General features: G+C 40.9%; 1 protein-coding gene across 18 annotated transcripts in view; it reads right to left on the bottom strand.

Annotated features, from left to right (window-relative positions):
* The window catches only part of PKHD1 (PKHD1 ciliary IPT domain containing fibrocystin/polyductin), a 439,380-nt gene that overhangs the window by 248,840 nt on the left and 171,367 nt on the right, over window positions 1–19,173 (bottom strand). For all 18 annotated transcript variants that reach the window (XM_082411613.1, XM_082411609.1, XM_082411612.1 and 15 more), the window contains 4 exons: window positions 7,028–7,238; window positions 5,597–5,754; window positions 3,149–3,340; window positions 115–240 (listed from right to left, as the gene is read on the bottom strand). In XM_082411613.1, coding sequence (XP_082267739.1) covers window positions 115–240; window positions 3,149–3,340; window positions 5,597–5,754; window positions 7,028–7,238 — 687 coding nt within the window. The remainder of the gene's footprint in view (window positions 1–114; window positions 241–3,148; window positions 3,341–5,596; window positions 5,755–7,027; window positions 7,239–19,173) is intronic.

Below are 19,173 nucleotides of genomic sequence, written 5' to 3'. Positions count from 1 at the left end.
GATCAGAGGCTAAAGTTTTTACAAATTGGAAATTTAAATTTGGGGATGATTCCTTTTATAAAATGATGTGTCCTCCACCAGAATGCCAAAATTAAACAAGCTTGTTTCACTTACCCACCAGCAGCGTGTGGCCTAAAATATCGTAGAACACGTTACTGTCCACCTTCAGGCCCAAGGTCCTGGCCATGCTGAGGCCTCTGCTGAAAGATCGCCACACGGTACAGCCCTGCATGTAGGAACCTGAACAGCAAAGAGGAAGGTAAAAATTAGATGGGAATCTCGAAGGTTCCTCACATTCTGTTAATCATCTCCAAAGCAAGCTAGAATATAACTAAGAACATTCTCCCACACAATATATAAAACTCAAGAAATAAGGAGTTGGCAGCATAAATCAAATCAAGAAAATGGGCAGCACAGACCAAGGTACCTCAAAGATACCAAAGATAAGCAGGGTGGAATCCAAGGACCACGTGTTAGTAAAGAAAACCACCTGAGAAAGAGACAGTATGGCCAAACCACAGAGGAATGCGTGGCCGTCAAGATTTCCTACTGGCCGCCATCTTTGGTATCTACTCTGATCACAATATGGTGGACAGTAGCTCAAAAGATGTTAAGGACGATGTGAAGAGCACTGCTTGTGGACCAACCCTGATCTCTGAAAACTGCCTCTGGCATGAGGAGAGGTAGTCATTATTTCCTGAGCTACAAAGTAATTTTTTTAATTGAAGTATAGTTGATTTACAATGTTTCAGGTATATAGCAAAGTTATTGAATATAACCACCTTGAATACAGTGGTTTGTGAAACTGAAGGGGAAATACCCTCTACCATACTAAGAGACATTGACATTTTAGGAAATCCATTACACTGGCTCCATGGCATATTTTATGATCCCCAAATCAATGTATGTGGACTGAATCAATCAATCAATAAATATTTACTGAGTATCAACTATATATTTCAGGAATTGTGCCTTGTGCCAGAGACATAAAGATGAATAAAACTAAGTAAATTCTGAACTTGTGTATCTTGAGTCTGATGGAGGAAACTCACATTAAAATAATAAAAATGTATTATTTGGATAGTAAAATTATAAATCCTCAAAAAGAAGTTTTGTATTATTTCCAGGTAGTGAGAGAGATTATATCAACACCAAATGTTTGAAGTATTGGAAAAATGACTTTGGATTACGTAATAATTTGACTTTTAAATTGGGACTCTCAAGAAAATTCTCAACTATGATGTCCCCTAGACACAGAGCCTGTAGATTCCCCTCGACCTCAGCTCCCCCAGTACCAGATGCCCTCACATCAGTCACCAATGAGTTAACCCATCCATACCCACTCACGTAGGAAACACTGCCTGCTGCAGACTTTTCCCGACTCCAGACCTCCACCATAACGTCACTCCATCAGAATACACCTGCTCATCTGAACAACCAGGAAGTACTAATGTGTTTACAGAGCTATCTATTGTGGGTGGAGGTCAGGGCTCGGTAAACCTTTAAAAGCAGCTTGCATGCAAAGATTCCATCACTCTCCAACTCCAGTAACTGGGGACAGTTGGCCATACAGGTCATGGGAGTCTGTAGGGCATGAACCAATAAAGGATTCTTTGGCAAGCATGCCAGAAGTTTCTAACCTCTGTGTTTATGGGTTTCCCCCTCCCAGGAAACACATTTGCATTTTAACAGAGACCTACAGGAGATAATGTATTAATTCAGTGGATTTCAAACTTCTGTTAAGCACCGACCCCTTTTTCAAATAAAACTTAATGTATATAAATAAATAAGAGTGCAGGTACTCTGAAGCAGAGGTTGAGGAGGCAGAGTAAGTGAGTTTTTGATGGGGGGGTTGATTATGTTCATTGATAACTCATATGTGACTACTCCCCTCACTTCTACCGGAACTGGCCCACATCAAATATTCCTCAGCATCATAAGCACCATGAGACCGAAGAAACAGAGAGAAGGACACAAAGATACTGATGGTCCTAATGTACTAGGGAAAGAGCCATGTGAGGAACCATCCTCCTATAGGGGCGTAAAAAGAAATAAATAAGGTGGAAGAGATCTGGAAAATTAGGATAAATAGACATTCTTGGCATGCAGATGATTTGAAATAAGAAAAAAAAAAATGCTACAGCTGGCTAGCCAGGATCTTGCTTTTGATGACCTCAAGGAGTACTTTGTCATTACCTGTTGAAATCCGAGCACCTCTCAAGGCCCACCTGAACCTCCAATATGCCCTGACGTGCTTTGCCAGGCATCAACCCCCAGAGCACCACCCTATCAAGGAAGGCAAAGCTGGCATATGTGGGTGCTGAGGTGCTGAGCTCTGGGGAGCATAACTGTGAGACGGAGCTGCTTTCTTCATCACTCAGCATCTGTACCCAAGTCTCTCATCTCTGTATATCAGATTCTGACATTGGCATTTTGCCCTGGATGCTCCCACGTCCCTCCAACTTTGATCTCAGAGTCTTTATCAGTACATCTGGTCACATTCTTCTTTTCTGATTCTGATCTTTTTTACCTACTTGTTCCCACCTGCCTTGGATGTTTCCTACTTCCTTCCTATCTCTTCAGGTCTGGTCAAGATCTGCACACTCTGCCCACTCTATATCCCCCGGAAGAGTGCCTGGTTCTCAGCCATTCTCTCCCATTTTCCCAGCAGGAGATTCCTCTGCGTTAGGACATCTTCACGAAGTGCTTTCCGCTAGCCTTGATTGATGATTTACACTATTCAATGTCAATCTGCCTGCAGTCACAAAGCCAGTAAATCGTAGTGGCAGGATTCAAAACACGGATTTGTGTGGTTCCCTCCACATCTGTTGTACCTATAGTGACATTTCTCAAAGGGTACTCCTTGGACTACTTGTTCCAGAATCAGAAGGTTTGTTAAAAATTCAGATCTCTAGGCCCACTTTATATCAGAATTTGTCTCAGCAGGGTCTCTAAGTGAGAATTTTAATAAGCTCCCCAAGTGACTTTTTAGGCATGTTAAAGTTTGAGAACCACAGATCTAGGGTATAGTTATCCATCTCTGATCCCCCCCATGTCCTCACATACCACCTACCAGGACCCCCTGCATGGAGAGCCTAGAATATGGAAGAGGAAAGAAAAATGAGACGTTATGCCTCGGCGTCCTTACCTCTCAGAGCTCCCACCAGAGTCAGCGAGCTCACATGCTTACAGAAGGCTTGCCCCAAGTCCCGGAACTGCACTCCCTTCAGCTGGACCCAGCTGGGCTCCTTCGGAAAAGACTGAATGATGACTCTGGCTCCCAGATCCCTGGATCCCAGCATCTTCTCACTCTTGAAATACAAACAGTTCTGCAAATCACCTGAAACACAGAACGAAGTCAAGGGGAGCAGAAGTATATACAATAGGCTTCAGGACAAATCTCCCAGTACGAAAGGCACTGTTAGCACAAAGGGCAAACCATGATTGTTTATTTCCTTTAATAATCTTACTTCCCTTTTACTTTGATTCTCCTCTTTGGATTATTAATTAAAACATCCAATAACTAGGACATGATGTTACATTCACTCTATTATTTCCAGAAGCCCCCAAATCAATCACCTTAATTACTGTCACAAAGAGGATGACTAGAACCCGCAAACCCAACCTAAATAGATGCTTATTTCAATCCAAAAGATCCCCCGGAGGGAGTGTGCAATCAAATGACCCTCTCGTGGTGGATAATTGTAGGGAAGAGATGTGAGCGCTGAATGTAACCACGGCTCTTTTTTGTCTTGAGATGTCCAGTGGGGCTTTCCCGATATTTTGTCGCTTTATGGTTTGGAGGCACAGCAATCATGCCACTGAAGAAATGGCAGAGGGCTCCAGAGGAGTGACTGAGCAGCCCCCCACACCAGGGCCTCCTTCCCAGCACAGCCGCTAGTGAGAACAGCAGACAGCATGAACATAGTACCACACGCAACTACCAAAGCGTTGTGACCTCAGGGTCCAGACGCTTTGTGTTGACACATGGCATTTGGTGGTGTGGACTGACCTCAGGATGGAGAAGAAATCATCTCCTGAATTAACTCTTTATTATCCAGGTGAATAAACCAAAGAAGAAATGTCACTAATACAAAATGATGGACCATTCAACAGTCATTTGCCAGCACCCAAAGGATGAATGTATGAGGAGAATAAAGAGGTGTTTTATATTTGTACACTTTGTCACAATTTTGATTATATATGACATTGCTCCATAATATTTTCCAGTGTCCAGGTCTCTTGTTATTGTATTTGGCTACCTTGTTCCCATACTTGAGCCCCACACAAAGAAGAGGTGAGTGACATATTATTTTTTTTAATAAGGGTCTATGAATTTTGTTTTATTTTTAGAATTGTTTAGTAATGTTTAAGAGTTGTGGTGTAACTAGGGTTTTTTTTCCATTAGGAGACAACAGATTTATACTGGTGTAAACCTAGAAGCATGGTCTCTCTTGCAGCATGATCAAATGCCATGATTTGTACAATATGATCTGAGAATACCTGTATGAGAATTACCAAGAGAGTTTGAATAGACTGCAGGTCCCAATTCAGCAGAATTGTTAAAGTTGCCAGTCACTGGATTCTAACCCACTGGATACAAACATCTTTTTCAGAATGACACATTTATGAGCTAGATGACTAGAGGGGTGGGGAGTGGGATCAAGGTCCCTCTTACCCAACCACATCCCAACATTACACCCACAGGCATCTATACATAGGCATGACTCAAACCTTTAACTCCAGCCTTGACATTTCTTCCAGGCTCCAGACACTACCAGACATCTCTACTCACATGCTGGCCTGGCATCTCAGCCCCGACATGTACAAAATTAAACTCATGATCTCCACCCTCCCACCCCCAAAACCTGTTCCTCTTCCCATCTCAATAAATAGCCTCCTCATCCATCCAGAGCTCATGCCTGGGAGTCATCCTTGACACTCACACCATCCTGGACCAAAGTTGACAAATGATGTCTTCACAACATGTGAAAGCCTCATAATCCACAGCCTGGGAAACCAAAACATAACCTACTAAACTAACCATCCCTGAAATAGATGTTTAATAGGTACATCAGTGTGATTCAGTGCCTGTTATTCTTCTAGAAGATAAATTGACTTTTTCAACCACTTACTTAAAGTATGTGGTAATTTCACTCAGAAAACAAACTCTAAAACTGGGGGTGGTGGAGGGAGGGAAGAGCCTTACAGGTCTAACCCATAAGAATGTGCCGCCTGTATCCCTGACTCTGGCATTAATCAGTTTTCCTGAGAATTTTAGAAGAGGCCTGGAATCAGTGTCAAGACTTCATTATAACCTCTAACCTGGAAATTTAATTCAACTCTCCAGATTTCATTATTTAACACGAATATTTTTCCCCAGAAAAATAATTACTTTCTCAAGCAGATACTTTTGTCTATCTCTTTCACAAGGGGGTTGAAGGCAGGAGGGGAAATGATGACTTATCAAGAGCACTGTGAAAACTACAGAATATTAGGAACATGCACTTGAAAGAAGTCAACCATACCACTTATCATTGGACAGTAAGAACATTCTTTTTCACCCACTGGACTTCCCAACAAAATGTTTCTCTACCTTCTGAAGCACTGGCCCTCTGGCATGAAGCAAGGAGCTGCACCCTCTCATCAGTGAGATTTCCCTGTATGGTAACACTCCTGCTGAGGAGAACCACCATGACCTTTAAAACATGGAGCTCTCCAGCCACCCAATTCTCTGTGGAGTTGTGAGAATATCTGAAACAAAGAAAAAGAAAATGACACATCTGAAGATATCACCCAAAATCTTTGTTGTTGCATTATTTTTTTTTAACATCATTATTGGAGTATAACTGCTTTACAATGGTGTGTTAGTTCCTGCTGTATAACAAAGTGAATCAGCTATATGTATACATATATCCCCATGTCCCCTCCCTCTTGCGTCTGCCTCCCACCCTCCCTATCCCACCCCTCTAGGTGGTCACAAAGCACTGAGCTGATCTCCCTGTGCTATGGAGCTGCTTCCCACTAGCTATCTATTTTACATTTGGTAGTGTATATATGTCAATGCTACTCCCTCACTTCGTCCCAGCTTCCCCTTCCCCTTCCCTGTGTCCTCAAGTCCATTCTCTACGTCTGCATCTTTGTTCCTGTCCTGCCCCTAGGTTCATCAGAACCTTTTTTTTTTTTTTTCATATATACGTATTAGCATACAGTATTTGTTTTTCTCTTTCTGACTTATTTCGTTCTGCATGACAGACTCTAGGTCCATCCACCTCACTACAAATAACTCAATTTCATTTCTTTTTATGGCTGAGTAACATTCCATTGTATATATGTGCCACATCTTCTTTATCCATTCATCTGTTGATGGACACTTAGGTTGCTTCCACGTCCTGGCTATTGTAAATAGAGCTGCAATGAACATTGTAGTACAGGACTCTTTTTGAATTATGGTTTTCTCTGGGTATACGCCCAGTAGTCGGACTGCTGGGTCATATGGTAGTTCTATTTTTAGTTTTTTAAGGAACCTCCATACTGTTCTCCATAGTGGCTGTATCAATTTACATTCCCACCAACAGTGCAAGAGGGTTCCCTTTGCTCCACACCCTCTCCAGCATTTATTGTTCGTAGATTTTTTGATGATGGCCATTCTGACCGGTATCACTCCAAATCTTATTAGGAATAGTAAGCCACTAAATTAGCCTAATTCTCCATCTGGGGCTCTGTTTCTTTAGAAACTCAGATAAAGAAGAGTGAACTATCATCACAAGTATGTGAAAATTAGGAACTATGCTGACTATTGCACTGACCATCTACTGCAAGACAAAAGTTCTAGAGTCTTACCAGAGAAACTTATTTAAGAAGTCTTAATCTTCCAAATGTTTCATGCTTTGTAATCTTCTTGTCAAAATGTCTACTATTATTTAATGTAAAACTACGTTATTGAAAGACAAACAAATGTCAGCCACCAACACAGTGAAGACCTCATCTTCTTCCATCTAAAAGGAGCCAAGGTGACATGCAGTACCTCAAGGGCGACCTCAGATGGAGGTCTGTATTCTGCGCAGTCTCCACAATGACAATCTCTTCCAAGGGCTTGGCGCCTTCTGCACCCATCCCACTGATGACAATGACTTCATCCCCCGCGTGCCAGTCCACAGCATCTTCCAGAGCCAACACTGTGTCACGGGCATAGGCAGCTGCTCGAAGATGGGTGGCCACTACTTCTGGGAGTGAACCTAAAGCAAATCCGAGGGAAACTTGCCTTTAGACATTTTTAAGACTTAATATGAACGTGATGCTATTCAGCCAAAAAAATCCTGTGAAAGAAGAATCTGGGAAAGCAAGCTTCAGGCTCAATAGGCACCAATGCCTTCACTTTTTTGGATATTGGGTTTTTTTTGTCTGTCACCCAGGGACAATAAAAGTAATCCAGGATAGAGAATGATATGGGGTGAAAAACACAGGAATTGGAGTCAGACTAACTTTACAGTTGAATCACAGTCTTGCCATAGTCTAACTATGTTTCTTTGGGTGATATACTTAAAGGTGGGTCTCAGTTTCCTCAGTTACAAAGCAGAAGCAGCAAAGCCTTCCCTCCTGGGGGTTTAGGACGATTCAATGAGAAAATATCTGTGAAACAACTAGCGTGGACCTTGCCACATAACAGACCTTCAATATATTTTAGTCTTCTCTCTTCCCTCCTTGCATCACACTGTTTTGAGGATGAAATTGGTCACCTCTTTCTTCTTCCAAGTAGACTCTCCAAGATAGAAGTTCACCATGTATTTCTAAACTGAAGACTTCAACTCACTGTACAAATAGTAACAGTAGAGTTAAAAGTCAAAATTACCCTCAGAATCGTTGTCCTAAATCTTAGGGTATCAAGTGACCCCCTTATACTCTAAGACAAGGTGTATCCAGGAGAGGATGGCTCAGCAAAGCTGAACAAGGGGGGACGTGTGACTCTAGACACCTTGGTTTGTTTTAGGCTTCAGGGCAGCCGTCTGATCCTCCCCAAACCAGTATGCTGCTCCTTAACCAGCCTCGTAGTTTACTCTGGCCTTTTCCAGCAAGAGTCAAGGCAAAGATTTTTTTCCAGCCATTACCTGAAGCAATACCTCAGAAAACAAAAGGCTGACTCCCAGCTCCTCCTTTCCTCAGCACGTTTCCTTCCTCCTTCGCAACAGATCATAATTTACCTCTAGCCCACAGCAACTTCCTGTCTTCCCTTGTTGCACTAAAGTAATAATACTTGAATCTCTAACTACAGAGGTGGGCAACAATAAATCATTTTCAAATTATTTTAAACTTCCCTCTTTATTTATTTGTCTATGTTGGGTGGCGGGGGCATTGTGCCAGTAATGTTGTTCTAGGCTTAGGAAGGTCTCTGGGTTAATGATGTCATTTCCGAAGTTTACTTGGGCAATAATTTTATCTTAAAAAAAATTCCCAGGGTTCAAAATTTCTAATTATAGAGCAGGTGAAAATTAAGACATAAATCATCCCCAAAAGAAAATAATTTTAATTTTATTCCTGGTTTGTATGTTTTAACCTTTGGGAACAATAAATGAAATAAAGTCCATTTTGATGTATATGCATATATATGTGAATTTCTATGATCTGTTCTTGAATGTCTGCACAGAAAAATCTCTAATATGCATAGAAAATGTTTGTCAATGACAGAATTCTATTAAACGCTGTGATCAATGGTTCATAATACTCAGTCAATACTCAACAAACGCCTGCTGTGCACCTATCAACAAGCAGCTAAACGTGGCAGAACCAAGAACAGGCACAACAAAGATATTTTTTAGCTAATCATTCTTATAAATAATAGTCAAGTCAGAATGAATGGAAAAAAATCACAGAGAATCTTTGAAGTGAATTTTTAACTATTAACATAAACTTAAGACCTTTCAAATGTTGACAGAGCCTCTAGAAAGCAGTAAAATTATCTCATAATTTATTTGCTCTCATTGCAGAAACAACACACCTCTACATGTCTGACTAAAACATCAACCTGAGTGTTTCCTGAGTGCCAGCCTCATGTTTGCAGCTACATAGCAGATATGGCTATTTGGATGAGTTACCATCATCTCAAACTGGAGAATGTCAAAATAAATTTAATAATCACCTGAGCTAGACCCTCTGCAAACAGCTTTTATTCTTCTGACCATTACGCATTGTTCTTTTTTAATTACATCCCTTCTTTGTTCATTAACCTGCCGTATCTGCCTACAGTACTCAGTAACAGAGGCACAAATTCCCTTCTTGACTTTCAAGAGTCTCCTTAATCAAACTCCACTGTATGGTCTCTGACTCCTGAATAAACTCTCCATTCCAGGAAGCCTCTTTACTGTACTTCTTCTCATTTAACAGGATCATTCCTACCTCTACCCCTTTGCCTGTTCTATCCCTTCCACCGGGTGCCCAGTTTTCTTCCCCTCATCTGCTCTCCTAAAAACAGCTCAAGCCTCACCTCTTCTGTTGGATGTCAGGGAGCACTTCAGCCCATGCTGATGTCCACTGCCTCCTATAGACGCCACAGTGATAAGGGGGTTCTTACTGAGTAAAAGGTCAGTGTACGTCTGGGACTAGGCAAGCCACATGTCTGGCTGGATTGTGGGCCATTTGACTGAGTTGCTTTGCATGGGAGAAGTTTCCACAAAGGAACAGATAGGAAAGGATGAGAGAGATGGTACGGGGTCTGTCTCAGACATGGGCTCGCTCTCATGGACCCATGACTGAACCTGAGGAAAGAACCTGAAGGAACTCTCCAGATGGATTCTGTACCTGATGCTCCTCTGCCTGGGATTCCTTCATCAACTCACTCTGCCTCATTCTTCAGAATGATATTCAACTTGGTCCTTCAGAGAAACCTCTGAGACCTCCAAACTAGGTCAAACCCTGACTTATAATCTGTCATATCATTGTGTCCCTCTCCTTTCTAGCACTTAACACATGGGTTTGACCTCTATTACTGTCATTCTCTATCTCCCCTATTAAACATGGCAGCAGAAGTTATACCTATATTTGCCCACCATCATAGTACCAATGCATATCACAGTGTCTTGTATATAATAAGTGTTCAATAAATATGTACTGAAGGAGGAAAATCATGATGGAAACATGGAGAAGCAAGCACCCCAAAGTTTTGGCACCCAGATGGTCAGGTGGGAACCCAAGTGGCAACAGTGGTTGCCTTTGGTTCCATCATGGAGCACAACCCTCCCACACCTGAGGGTTGGACCACCTGGGCAGCAATGAAAGTCTGCACCCTTGGCACCCTGTGTTTAGTATGTTCATGGTAGGTACCCAATGCAAGGGCAGCAGGGCAGCCCCCAGCTGCCTTCCTGAAGGGAGCACAATGACCAAGAAAACCAAAATAAGAGGAAAATAGACTAACTGATGAAATTGCCATGAGAATACCTATAACAAGCAGGCAGGGATGTTGGTAAGGGCTGGAGGATCTGTGAGAGTTGGGGGAGGTGAGCAGGAATACTTTGGTTATCACTATTGAAATATCCACAGGCTGAGAGTGTTCAGGGAGGCCTGGGGAGACTTGAGTGATGCAACCTATAGTCAGCACCATATATTTCATACTAAGTTATTCTGTAATTATTACAGTACATATGTCTCTTGCCCCACCTTGAATGCAGGGCCACTGCCTCATGTCTCCTTTACAAATGTCACAATTTCTAACACAGCAGTCAACTGGGTTCATGATTAGCATTCAACTCATAGGGATTTAAATTATTCTGACTATTGCCATATGGACAATCACTTACAAACCTTCATCAGATATATACCTAAACGAGCATATGATATCCAGCATGTAAAAAGCTGAAAAACAACACAAACATTATTGAGAATTTAGAATAAATCCAACCTATGCTAAGTAGTGTTACTCTGAAGTAAGAACTGTTGGTTTTCTGGGTTTTGCTTTGTTTTGTTTTCCTTTTAACAGGCTGTGTAGATTAGGAAGCTAAAATAACGCTTCCAGGACAAAATCACACAGTAGGAGATGTCAGCGCCAAGTTCTGAAACTGGCTCTTCTGAATCCAGAACCAAAGAACTGGACACCTAATGGAATTCTAGCCTCTGGAAGTAACTGTATATTAACTGTACCCAATTAGCTTTGATACTCAAAACATTATATCCTTTACTTTATAAATACTATTTAAAAGCCATACAAGGTAGATCAACCGACTTCTCTGATGAAAACAGCATCGTACACATTTCAAATGTGAGTCATTTCACTTCACAGAACTCTTCAGAAACCCAGCTCGGGTGTCTCCCTTCCTTTCTGTACCACAAATAAAAAAAAAATAAAATAAAATAAAAAAGAAAAACCATATAAAAATACAGTTTAAAAAGCTCAGTAATTTATGCATATGCCTACAAGAAACAAGATTATGCTCTTGACTCGTAATTTAATACAATGTTTAACCTCTTTGGGCTTTCAACTTTGACCTGTTAACCAACAAACTACTCATTTACTCCCACTAACGACTTCTACTCATAATTGTATTTTCTACAAATTGTTATTCAAGCATTTCAGTGCCATTCATCCATAATTACACAGGCCCAGAGAATCATCTTGCCAAATGGTCATGGAGAGAAAGAAAATCATCTTTGTGGGTTAACACACTTTAAAATCACTAATTATCCTCTGTTTGTTTTGTAGGACTTCAATCGTTCAATTTATTCCAAGTGAATAACTGCCAAGACCTTTCCAAATCAGTAAAGGGCAGGGGAAGGGGGAAAGGGGGGGGAAGAGGGAGAGAGTGAGAGGAAGGAAGGCAGAGAGGGGAGGGAGGGAAAGAGGGAGGAAAGAATCATTTCATCAAAATCATGTTCACATCAGAACAGAAATATAAAGAAATTCACAAAAGAACTAGAAGTATTTTTCTCAAATATATGTAAATTATTTCCCCTTATTTCTGCATGCAGCTTCACCATTATCCATAGCAAAACAATGAATGCTATCTTTTCTTTTGTGTAGATGAACATCCATCAAGCACTGGCAAGACAGACATAAAGGGAACGGAGTCACTGCCCTCTGGGGTCCATGAATAGTACAGGAAATAGACAAAAAAATCACAAACGCACTCTGTTAAGTGTTAAGACAGAGGGACACCCAGGGTCCGCCAGTGAAGAGACATGGAACACCTCACACAGAAACAGGGGTTGTTTCTGGGAATGCTTCCCAGAAGACGTGACAACTGAGCTGGGTCTTGAAGGATAAGCCACGGTGGAGCAGAGGACAAAATGGGCAGAGCCCTCCAGGCAAAGGCAACACTGTGTACAATGGTGTTGGCCAACATGACACATTCAAATAACTGCCATAGAGGTGGCACGGCCAGAATGCAGGTGTATGGCAGGGATGGGGACCTGAGGAGGGTCAGTGGGAATGCACCTGGAAAGGTGAGCAGGACCTGCCCTGGAAGGACCTCGCAGGCCCTCCCAAAGAGCTTAGAGTTTACTCCAAAAGTGGTTTGGAAACCACCAAAGAAATATTTCACATGACAACTAAGGAATCATACTGTTGTGAGACCAGCAATATTTTAAGTTCATAAGCTCACATATCAAACTGAGGGGAGAGAATCCTTAGAGAGAAACTGTATATACTGCACACTGGGGAGAACGAGAAAAGTCTGAGTCATGTCCTGAGCTGGGTAGGAGCCAGCCAGCGGGGAAGGAGGGAGCTTGATGTGCTCCAGGGACTGAATGGAGATGGGGGTTTCTGGAGCAGATGAATACGAAGCCATGGTGTGGCTGGGACAAATAATGCCGGACCCTCTTGGCCTGCTTTAAAGGAACTGAACCTTATTCAAAATAGTTACTTGATCAAATTTATGACTTTAGCGTCACACTGGACGTGGCATCAAGAGTAGATTGCAAGAAAGTGCATAAAAGTAAGAGGTGTATGTAGAAGCCTTCTGCAGTTTGTAGAAGGCTAATGTAGTAGATCAGACAAGAAGTTTTGGAGGTCTGAATAAGAGTAAGGCAGCGGATCTGGAGAGGAGTATAAAAATTTGAGGTACCTTTTGGGGAATCAAGAGGACTGGGTGACTGGCTCTAAAGGTAAGGGGAAAGACGTTAATAATGCCTCACAGATCCAGAGCTGATGCAAGTCGGTAGACAACAGGGACATCTTGGGAAAAAGATAACAAATCCATTCAATAAATATTTATTGAGCACCTACTGTGTGCTATGTGCCATGTGCTGTTCTAGGTACTGGGAATACATTAGTGAGAAAAACAGTCAAAAATCCCTGCCCTCGTGTAGTTTATATTCTAGTAGTATTCAGTTTTAGACATATTCGGTTTTAGATGACCATTTTAGACAGGTTACATGTTAGATACTAAAGAGAATATCCAAGTAAAAAGTTGAGCCTGGAGCTCAGAAGAGAGGTCTGAGTCTCAATATATAAAGAAATATGTGCATAACGGTTAATGCTGGGAATAAGGGGGGTTCCTTGAGAGAAAGTACATATTATAAATGAAGAATATTCAAGACCAAGCCCACGGGAACATCGTCATTCAAAGATTGGGCAGATGAAGAGGAATGTAAGAGAATCAGAAGAAGGAAGAAAACCAAAAAATTGAAGGTGTGCATTTACCCATAATTAAAGAAAATAATGCAGTGGAAGGAAAGTTTTAGTTCCCTATACACCTGCTTGAGGACTCATTCCTCCCCCATCTCCTTGCTCTTTTTTGTAATTTTTAAGCTCTGGGCATCTGCCCAGCATTTCTTGTACTTGAGCCTTGTTTCCCACTGTTCATTTCATCCATCTGCCAATAGAAGGTAGAGTAGCAGGATATGAGCTTTGAGAGGAAAGGGGTGGAGAGAAAACCCTGGCTTTCTACTGTTTCTCAGTTCCCCTCTCCCTGCCAGCAGCTGGCCCAGATTCTCTGATCATATACTACCCCTAACAACAGCAGAAGGTTATAAGTAACCAGAGGAATTAGGAAAGGGCTGACTACTGCTGATTACTCCACCTCGCATCTAAGCTGGCTCTCTCTGCTCCCAGAACCCACACTGTGCCAGGCCATCGTGTCACGTCTGGGCCACAGAAGCCACTCTCAGGGCAGAGGGACTTAGCACCCTCTGTCACTAGTACTCAACAAGAAAAGACTGATATAGTAGAGTCCAAATGGGATGAGAGCCCAGAGAGATGTGTCTCTGACATCCCATGTTGAAAATGGACCTGCTTCCCCACACAATTATTCGTATACACAGAGGTCAGCTGCTATATTCCCCTTAGCATTAGACAGAAAAGTAAAACACACTTTTGAGGGCTCACATAGGCCCTTAACCATAGGATTATCAGCATTTCTTTTTTTTAATTGAAGTATAGTTGATTTACAATATTGTTTTAGTTTCAGGTGTGCAGCACAGTGATTCAGTTATACATATATATCTATTCTTTTTCAGATTCTTTACCCTTATAGGTTATTATAAAATATTTAGTATAGTTCCCTATGCTATACAGTAGGTCCTTGTTGTTTATCTATTTTATATATAGTAGTGTGTATATGTTAATCCCAACCATCTTTAAACAAATATATTCCAAGTTGCAAACAACCAACTTAGACGGGAATTCTTTGCACTCAAACCATTTGTGAATCGGAGGTGATCCAATTTACTATACTTTAGAAGAGAAGACTGTGACATTAGCATTAATACAAGACTATCTGGCAAACCAAAGAGATGGAATGGAGGCATTTTGCCTGCACCATTTCCCTCTGCCCTTGAGAATCACTCGCTGTGATTTCTCCCTTGGATGAAGACAAACCCTGGCGGAGGAATCCTGTATGAGACTGACTCTGTGTGTGCACTGCGAACCTCCTGCATCCTTACTGGTCAATCTCCAGCGGTACTGATGGAGCCGTTCTCTAAATGTGCAGATCAGCTGGCTCCATACACAGCTGCTCAGCAAACATTTCTGCCCTGCGATGAAAGACCTGGGTACCGCATCTGTCCCCAGTGCTAAGAAGTCTGCCATTCTTTTGGCACAAAGGTTTAGACCAAGGCTAACCAAGGTTATTTGGATGGTGCAATGAGCCCTACTATAATTGAAGGCCTTTTCTAGAGGTATGAAAGAAAGGCTAACTTTTTATTTAAACCAATCTGAGCTTTACTGTTGCTACTATGATTTAAAAGTGACTGAGAAGAATCAAAGGATAAAGTTCAAAATACCAAGGAAACCGTATATTGTGAGATAAGTGGAAACATCTGGAATGCTGTTCCTAGCTCCTGTGTGAATTTCAGGCCAGTTCAACAAATGCCATTCTTAGGCCCTATAGAACTGTGCGGAAAGTTCGTTAGTTAGAGGGGCAAGATCCACTTGGTCAGAGATAAAGACTTCTGTAGAGTATCTTTAACATCCACTTCTATTCATTGTCAAAAAAAAAAGATAAAAACTCAGACATATTTCTGACCAGATAGACAACTGTTTTGATAATCATTGCTATGGATTATGCTGTGGAGTGGAGGTGACAGTGAGGAAAGAGCTATTTTTTAATAACATAATTTCTTTTAGAAAGGCAATAAACGTATAATGTTTAAAATAAAAATATAGAAAAGCAAAAGAAGACAATAAAGGCATCCATGATCTTATTACAACAGATTAATATATGTCTTTTCTGTCCTTCTTTTCCTGTATTCATATGTTGACAACATTTCATATACATATAAACAAAAATGCTATAATTCTGTACATACCATTTTGTGAAATTTTCTTTACTTAATGGAGAAGGAACATTTTTCAATTGTATTATACACTATTTAATAACATTATAGCATCGTAGTATCCCACTTTAAAAATCTGTATTTTATATACTAATCCATTATTTCTTCATATTCAGTTTTTTCTCAATATTTTTCTTTCATAAACAGTGCAGATGTAAACATTCTTGAGCGTAATTTTTATGCATACTCATGATCATCTCACTAGTATAAATTCCTAAAAGTGACACTGCCATATCAAGGCATATGCCTAGTTTTAACCTTTTGATATTATTACCAAATTGCCTTACAGAAAGACTGCACATACTCTATACACATTAGCAGTATATGTGAACGAACGCCCATTCCTCAGACTTTCTACTACTTTTTTTAATATTGGTGAAGTTGATGGTTAAGGGGAAAAAAATCACTTTTGTTTTAATTTGCATTTCTGTAATTACTAATGAGGCGAAGATTGGAGAAAACTCATTAGAATAAAAAAGAATCTCTCCCTCCCTGTGAGCACAGGATAACCCAAGCCCTCTCCACATGCATTCATGTTGGTCATTTGCATTAATTATACTGATATGTCTATTCACACCCATCGCCAGATTTTAAATTTGTTCTAAAAAGCTCTTTATTTATAAAAGACATTAATCTGTACCTGTATCAAATAAGAATTTAGTGTCTGATAAAGGTAACATTTAAAATTCCCAGGGAAATGTATTCGTTTCCTATTGCCGCTATAACAAATTACCACAAAATTAGTGTCTCAAAAAAACAATGCAAATGTACTGTCTCATGGTTCCAGATGTTAGAATTCTAACATTGGACTCACTGAGCTAAAATCAAGGTGTCGACAGGGCTGCTTCCTTCTAGAGGCTCTGAGAAGAAAATCTGTTTCCTCGTCTTTTTCAGCTTCTAGTGGCCACCTGTATCCCTTGGCTTGAGGCTTGTGGCTTGTGGCCCCTCCTTCATCTTCAAACACATCACTCCTCTCTCTGCTTCCACCATTGCGTCTCCTTCTCCTCTGACTCCTCCTGTGTCCCTCTGATAAGGACCAATGTGATTACATCGGGCCCATCTGAATTATCCAGGATAATCTCCCAGTTTTAAAATCTTTAACTTAATCACACCTGCAAAGTCTCTTTTGCCAAACCTTCATGGGTTCCAGGAATTGGGGTGTGAACATATTTGGAGGCCATTTTTCAGCATACCATAATTGCACTGTTGCATCAATAGTGTTGAGAAAATTGACCAACCATTTGGAAAAAAAATTAAATAACTAACTTATACACTGTATCAAAATAAATTCTAGATGGACTAAAGAAGGGGTTGGCAAACATTTTCTACAAAGGGCCAAACAATGAATAGATTTTTGGTCTGCAGGCCAGGTTGTCTCTGTTGCAACTCAGCTCTGCCATGGCAGCAGGAAGCAGCCATAGATAATACCTAAACACGTGGGCATGGCTGTGCTTCAGTAAAATTTTGTTTGTAAAAATAGGCAATGGGGGGCTTCCCTGGTGGCGCAGTGGTTGAGAATCTGCTTGCTAATGCAGGGGACACGGGTTCGAGCCCTGGTCTGGGAGGATCCCACATGCCGCGAGGCAACTGGGCCCGTGAGCCACAACTACTGAGCCTGCGCGTCTGGAGCCTGTGCTCCGCAACAAAAGAGGCCGCGATAGTGAGAGGCCCGCGCACTGCGATGAAGAGTGGCCCCCGCTTGCCGCAACTAGAGAAAGCCCTCGCACAGAAACGAAGACCCAACACAGCCAAAAATAAATTAATTAATTAATTAAAAAAAAAAAATAGGCAATGGGCCAGATTTGTCCCATGGGCCATCGTTTGCTGACCCTAGATTAAAGACACTAATGTGAAAAAAAAAAAAAATCCAATAACAGTACCAGGAAACAAATAGAAAAATTTTTATATAGTCTTTGTACAGGTGAGAGTTTTCCAAACATGAAATCAAAGGCAGAAGCCATAAAAGAAGATATTTGTAGATTTGCCACTATAGAAATCAGAAAATGCCATAAAAAATACTGAACATAAGAAACAAACTGGGGAAGAAGCAGGTTCTTTGTACCCCTATCAAGAATATTACAAAGGGAGCCAAAAGGAACAAAGCCCTACTTAGAATCCCAAAATAACCTGAAAAAATTAAAATTAGGAAGAATGCTCCAGAAACCTGGAAGGAGTATCTTCTGTTTATCTTTCTGCCACAGGTAAACACCACCTATGTGTATGCAAAATAACAGAAAGCTCATGTGCGTCATAAGCCTATGAAGAGGATGGAGTGAATACTAGTTAACTCCCCTTCCGGGCTCCAGTTTCATCATCTCTGAGATGAAAGTAACAATCCCAGTCGTTCCTACTTCACAGAGTTGTTGTGAAAGTTAAATGAGAGGAAAGAATGGGAAGCAGCTTTGAAAATTATAAAGTGCCAGGATCTTGGTAAAAATCCAATTTTAACAAATACTGAATATAATGCCCAATCCAGTGATACTCCTTCTTCAGGACCAGGCTGAAAGCAATACTATTAATAATATTGCTTTGATGATACATGTGGAAGAATTCTCTTTGAAGGAAAAATCACATGCTCCTGCCTATGGAGCATTCCATTTACTTAACAAAGCTGAATTTCTTTTGGTACTCAAAAATGTAAAAAATGTAAAATCTAGACTACATTAACCATTTAATAAGCTAAAAGAATGTTACTAAGACTGAAATGCACCACAGTGAGGGAGGAGTGAGGGTCGGAGAACACAGCAGGAGATGCAGGCAGAGACCTACATTAGAGAGGGTGCTATAACCATGTTAGAAATTTTGGGCTTTTTCCCAGGGACAGCAGGAAGCCACTAAAGGTTTTGAGCAGGGGCGTGATGTGAACAGATCTGTGAAAAGATCACCCAGGCTCCAGGGTAAACAATGAATTGGAGAGGGACGAAAATAGCAACTAAAAGATAAACTAGAAAGCTTAAACAATAGTCCAGGCACAAGTTTATGGCATCATGAACTAAGGTAATAGTCATGGAAGTGGAGAGAAGTAAATGAGTTACCCAAGAATTAAAATCAAGACCTAGTGATGGACACAATACAGGGAACGATAAAGATGGGGGTATCAAGAATGACAACCATGTTTCCAGATGACAGATTACTGAAAAGCAACAAAAACCATCCCAGCCTTCTTAGAATAGAGAGGCAGCTTCATCAAATCAAAACTGTAGGCATATAATTAATAATAATAATAATAATAATACTTACTGAGTAACTACTCAATGCCTGTCCTTGTGCTAAGTGCTTTACATGTTTTGTTTCATTTAAACCACCTAACAGCACCATGAGAAATGTTTTAGAATCATCTCTCCAACTTGTACATGGAAACTGAAACACTGAAGAGTTGACCTTTTCAAAGACCACCCGACAGTTAGAGGTAGA

The sequence above is a fragment of the Balaenoptera physalus genome, assembly GCF_965194825.1.
Source record: "Balaenoptera physalus genome assembly, chromosome: 11".
Taxonomy (NCBI): Eukaryota; Metazoa; Chordata; class Mammalia; order Artiodactyla; family Balaenopteridae; genus Balaenoptera; species Balaenoptera physalus.
Note: the sequence above shows the minus strand (reverse complement) of the source record. Positions and strands in the feature narration are given on the sequence as shown.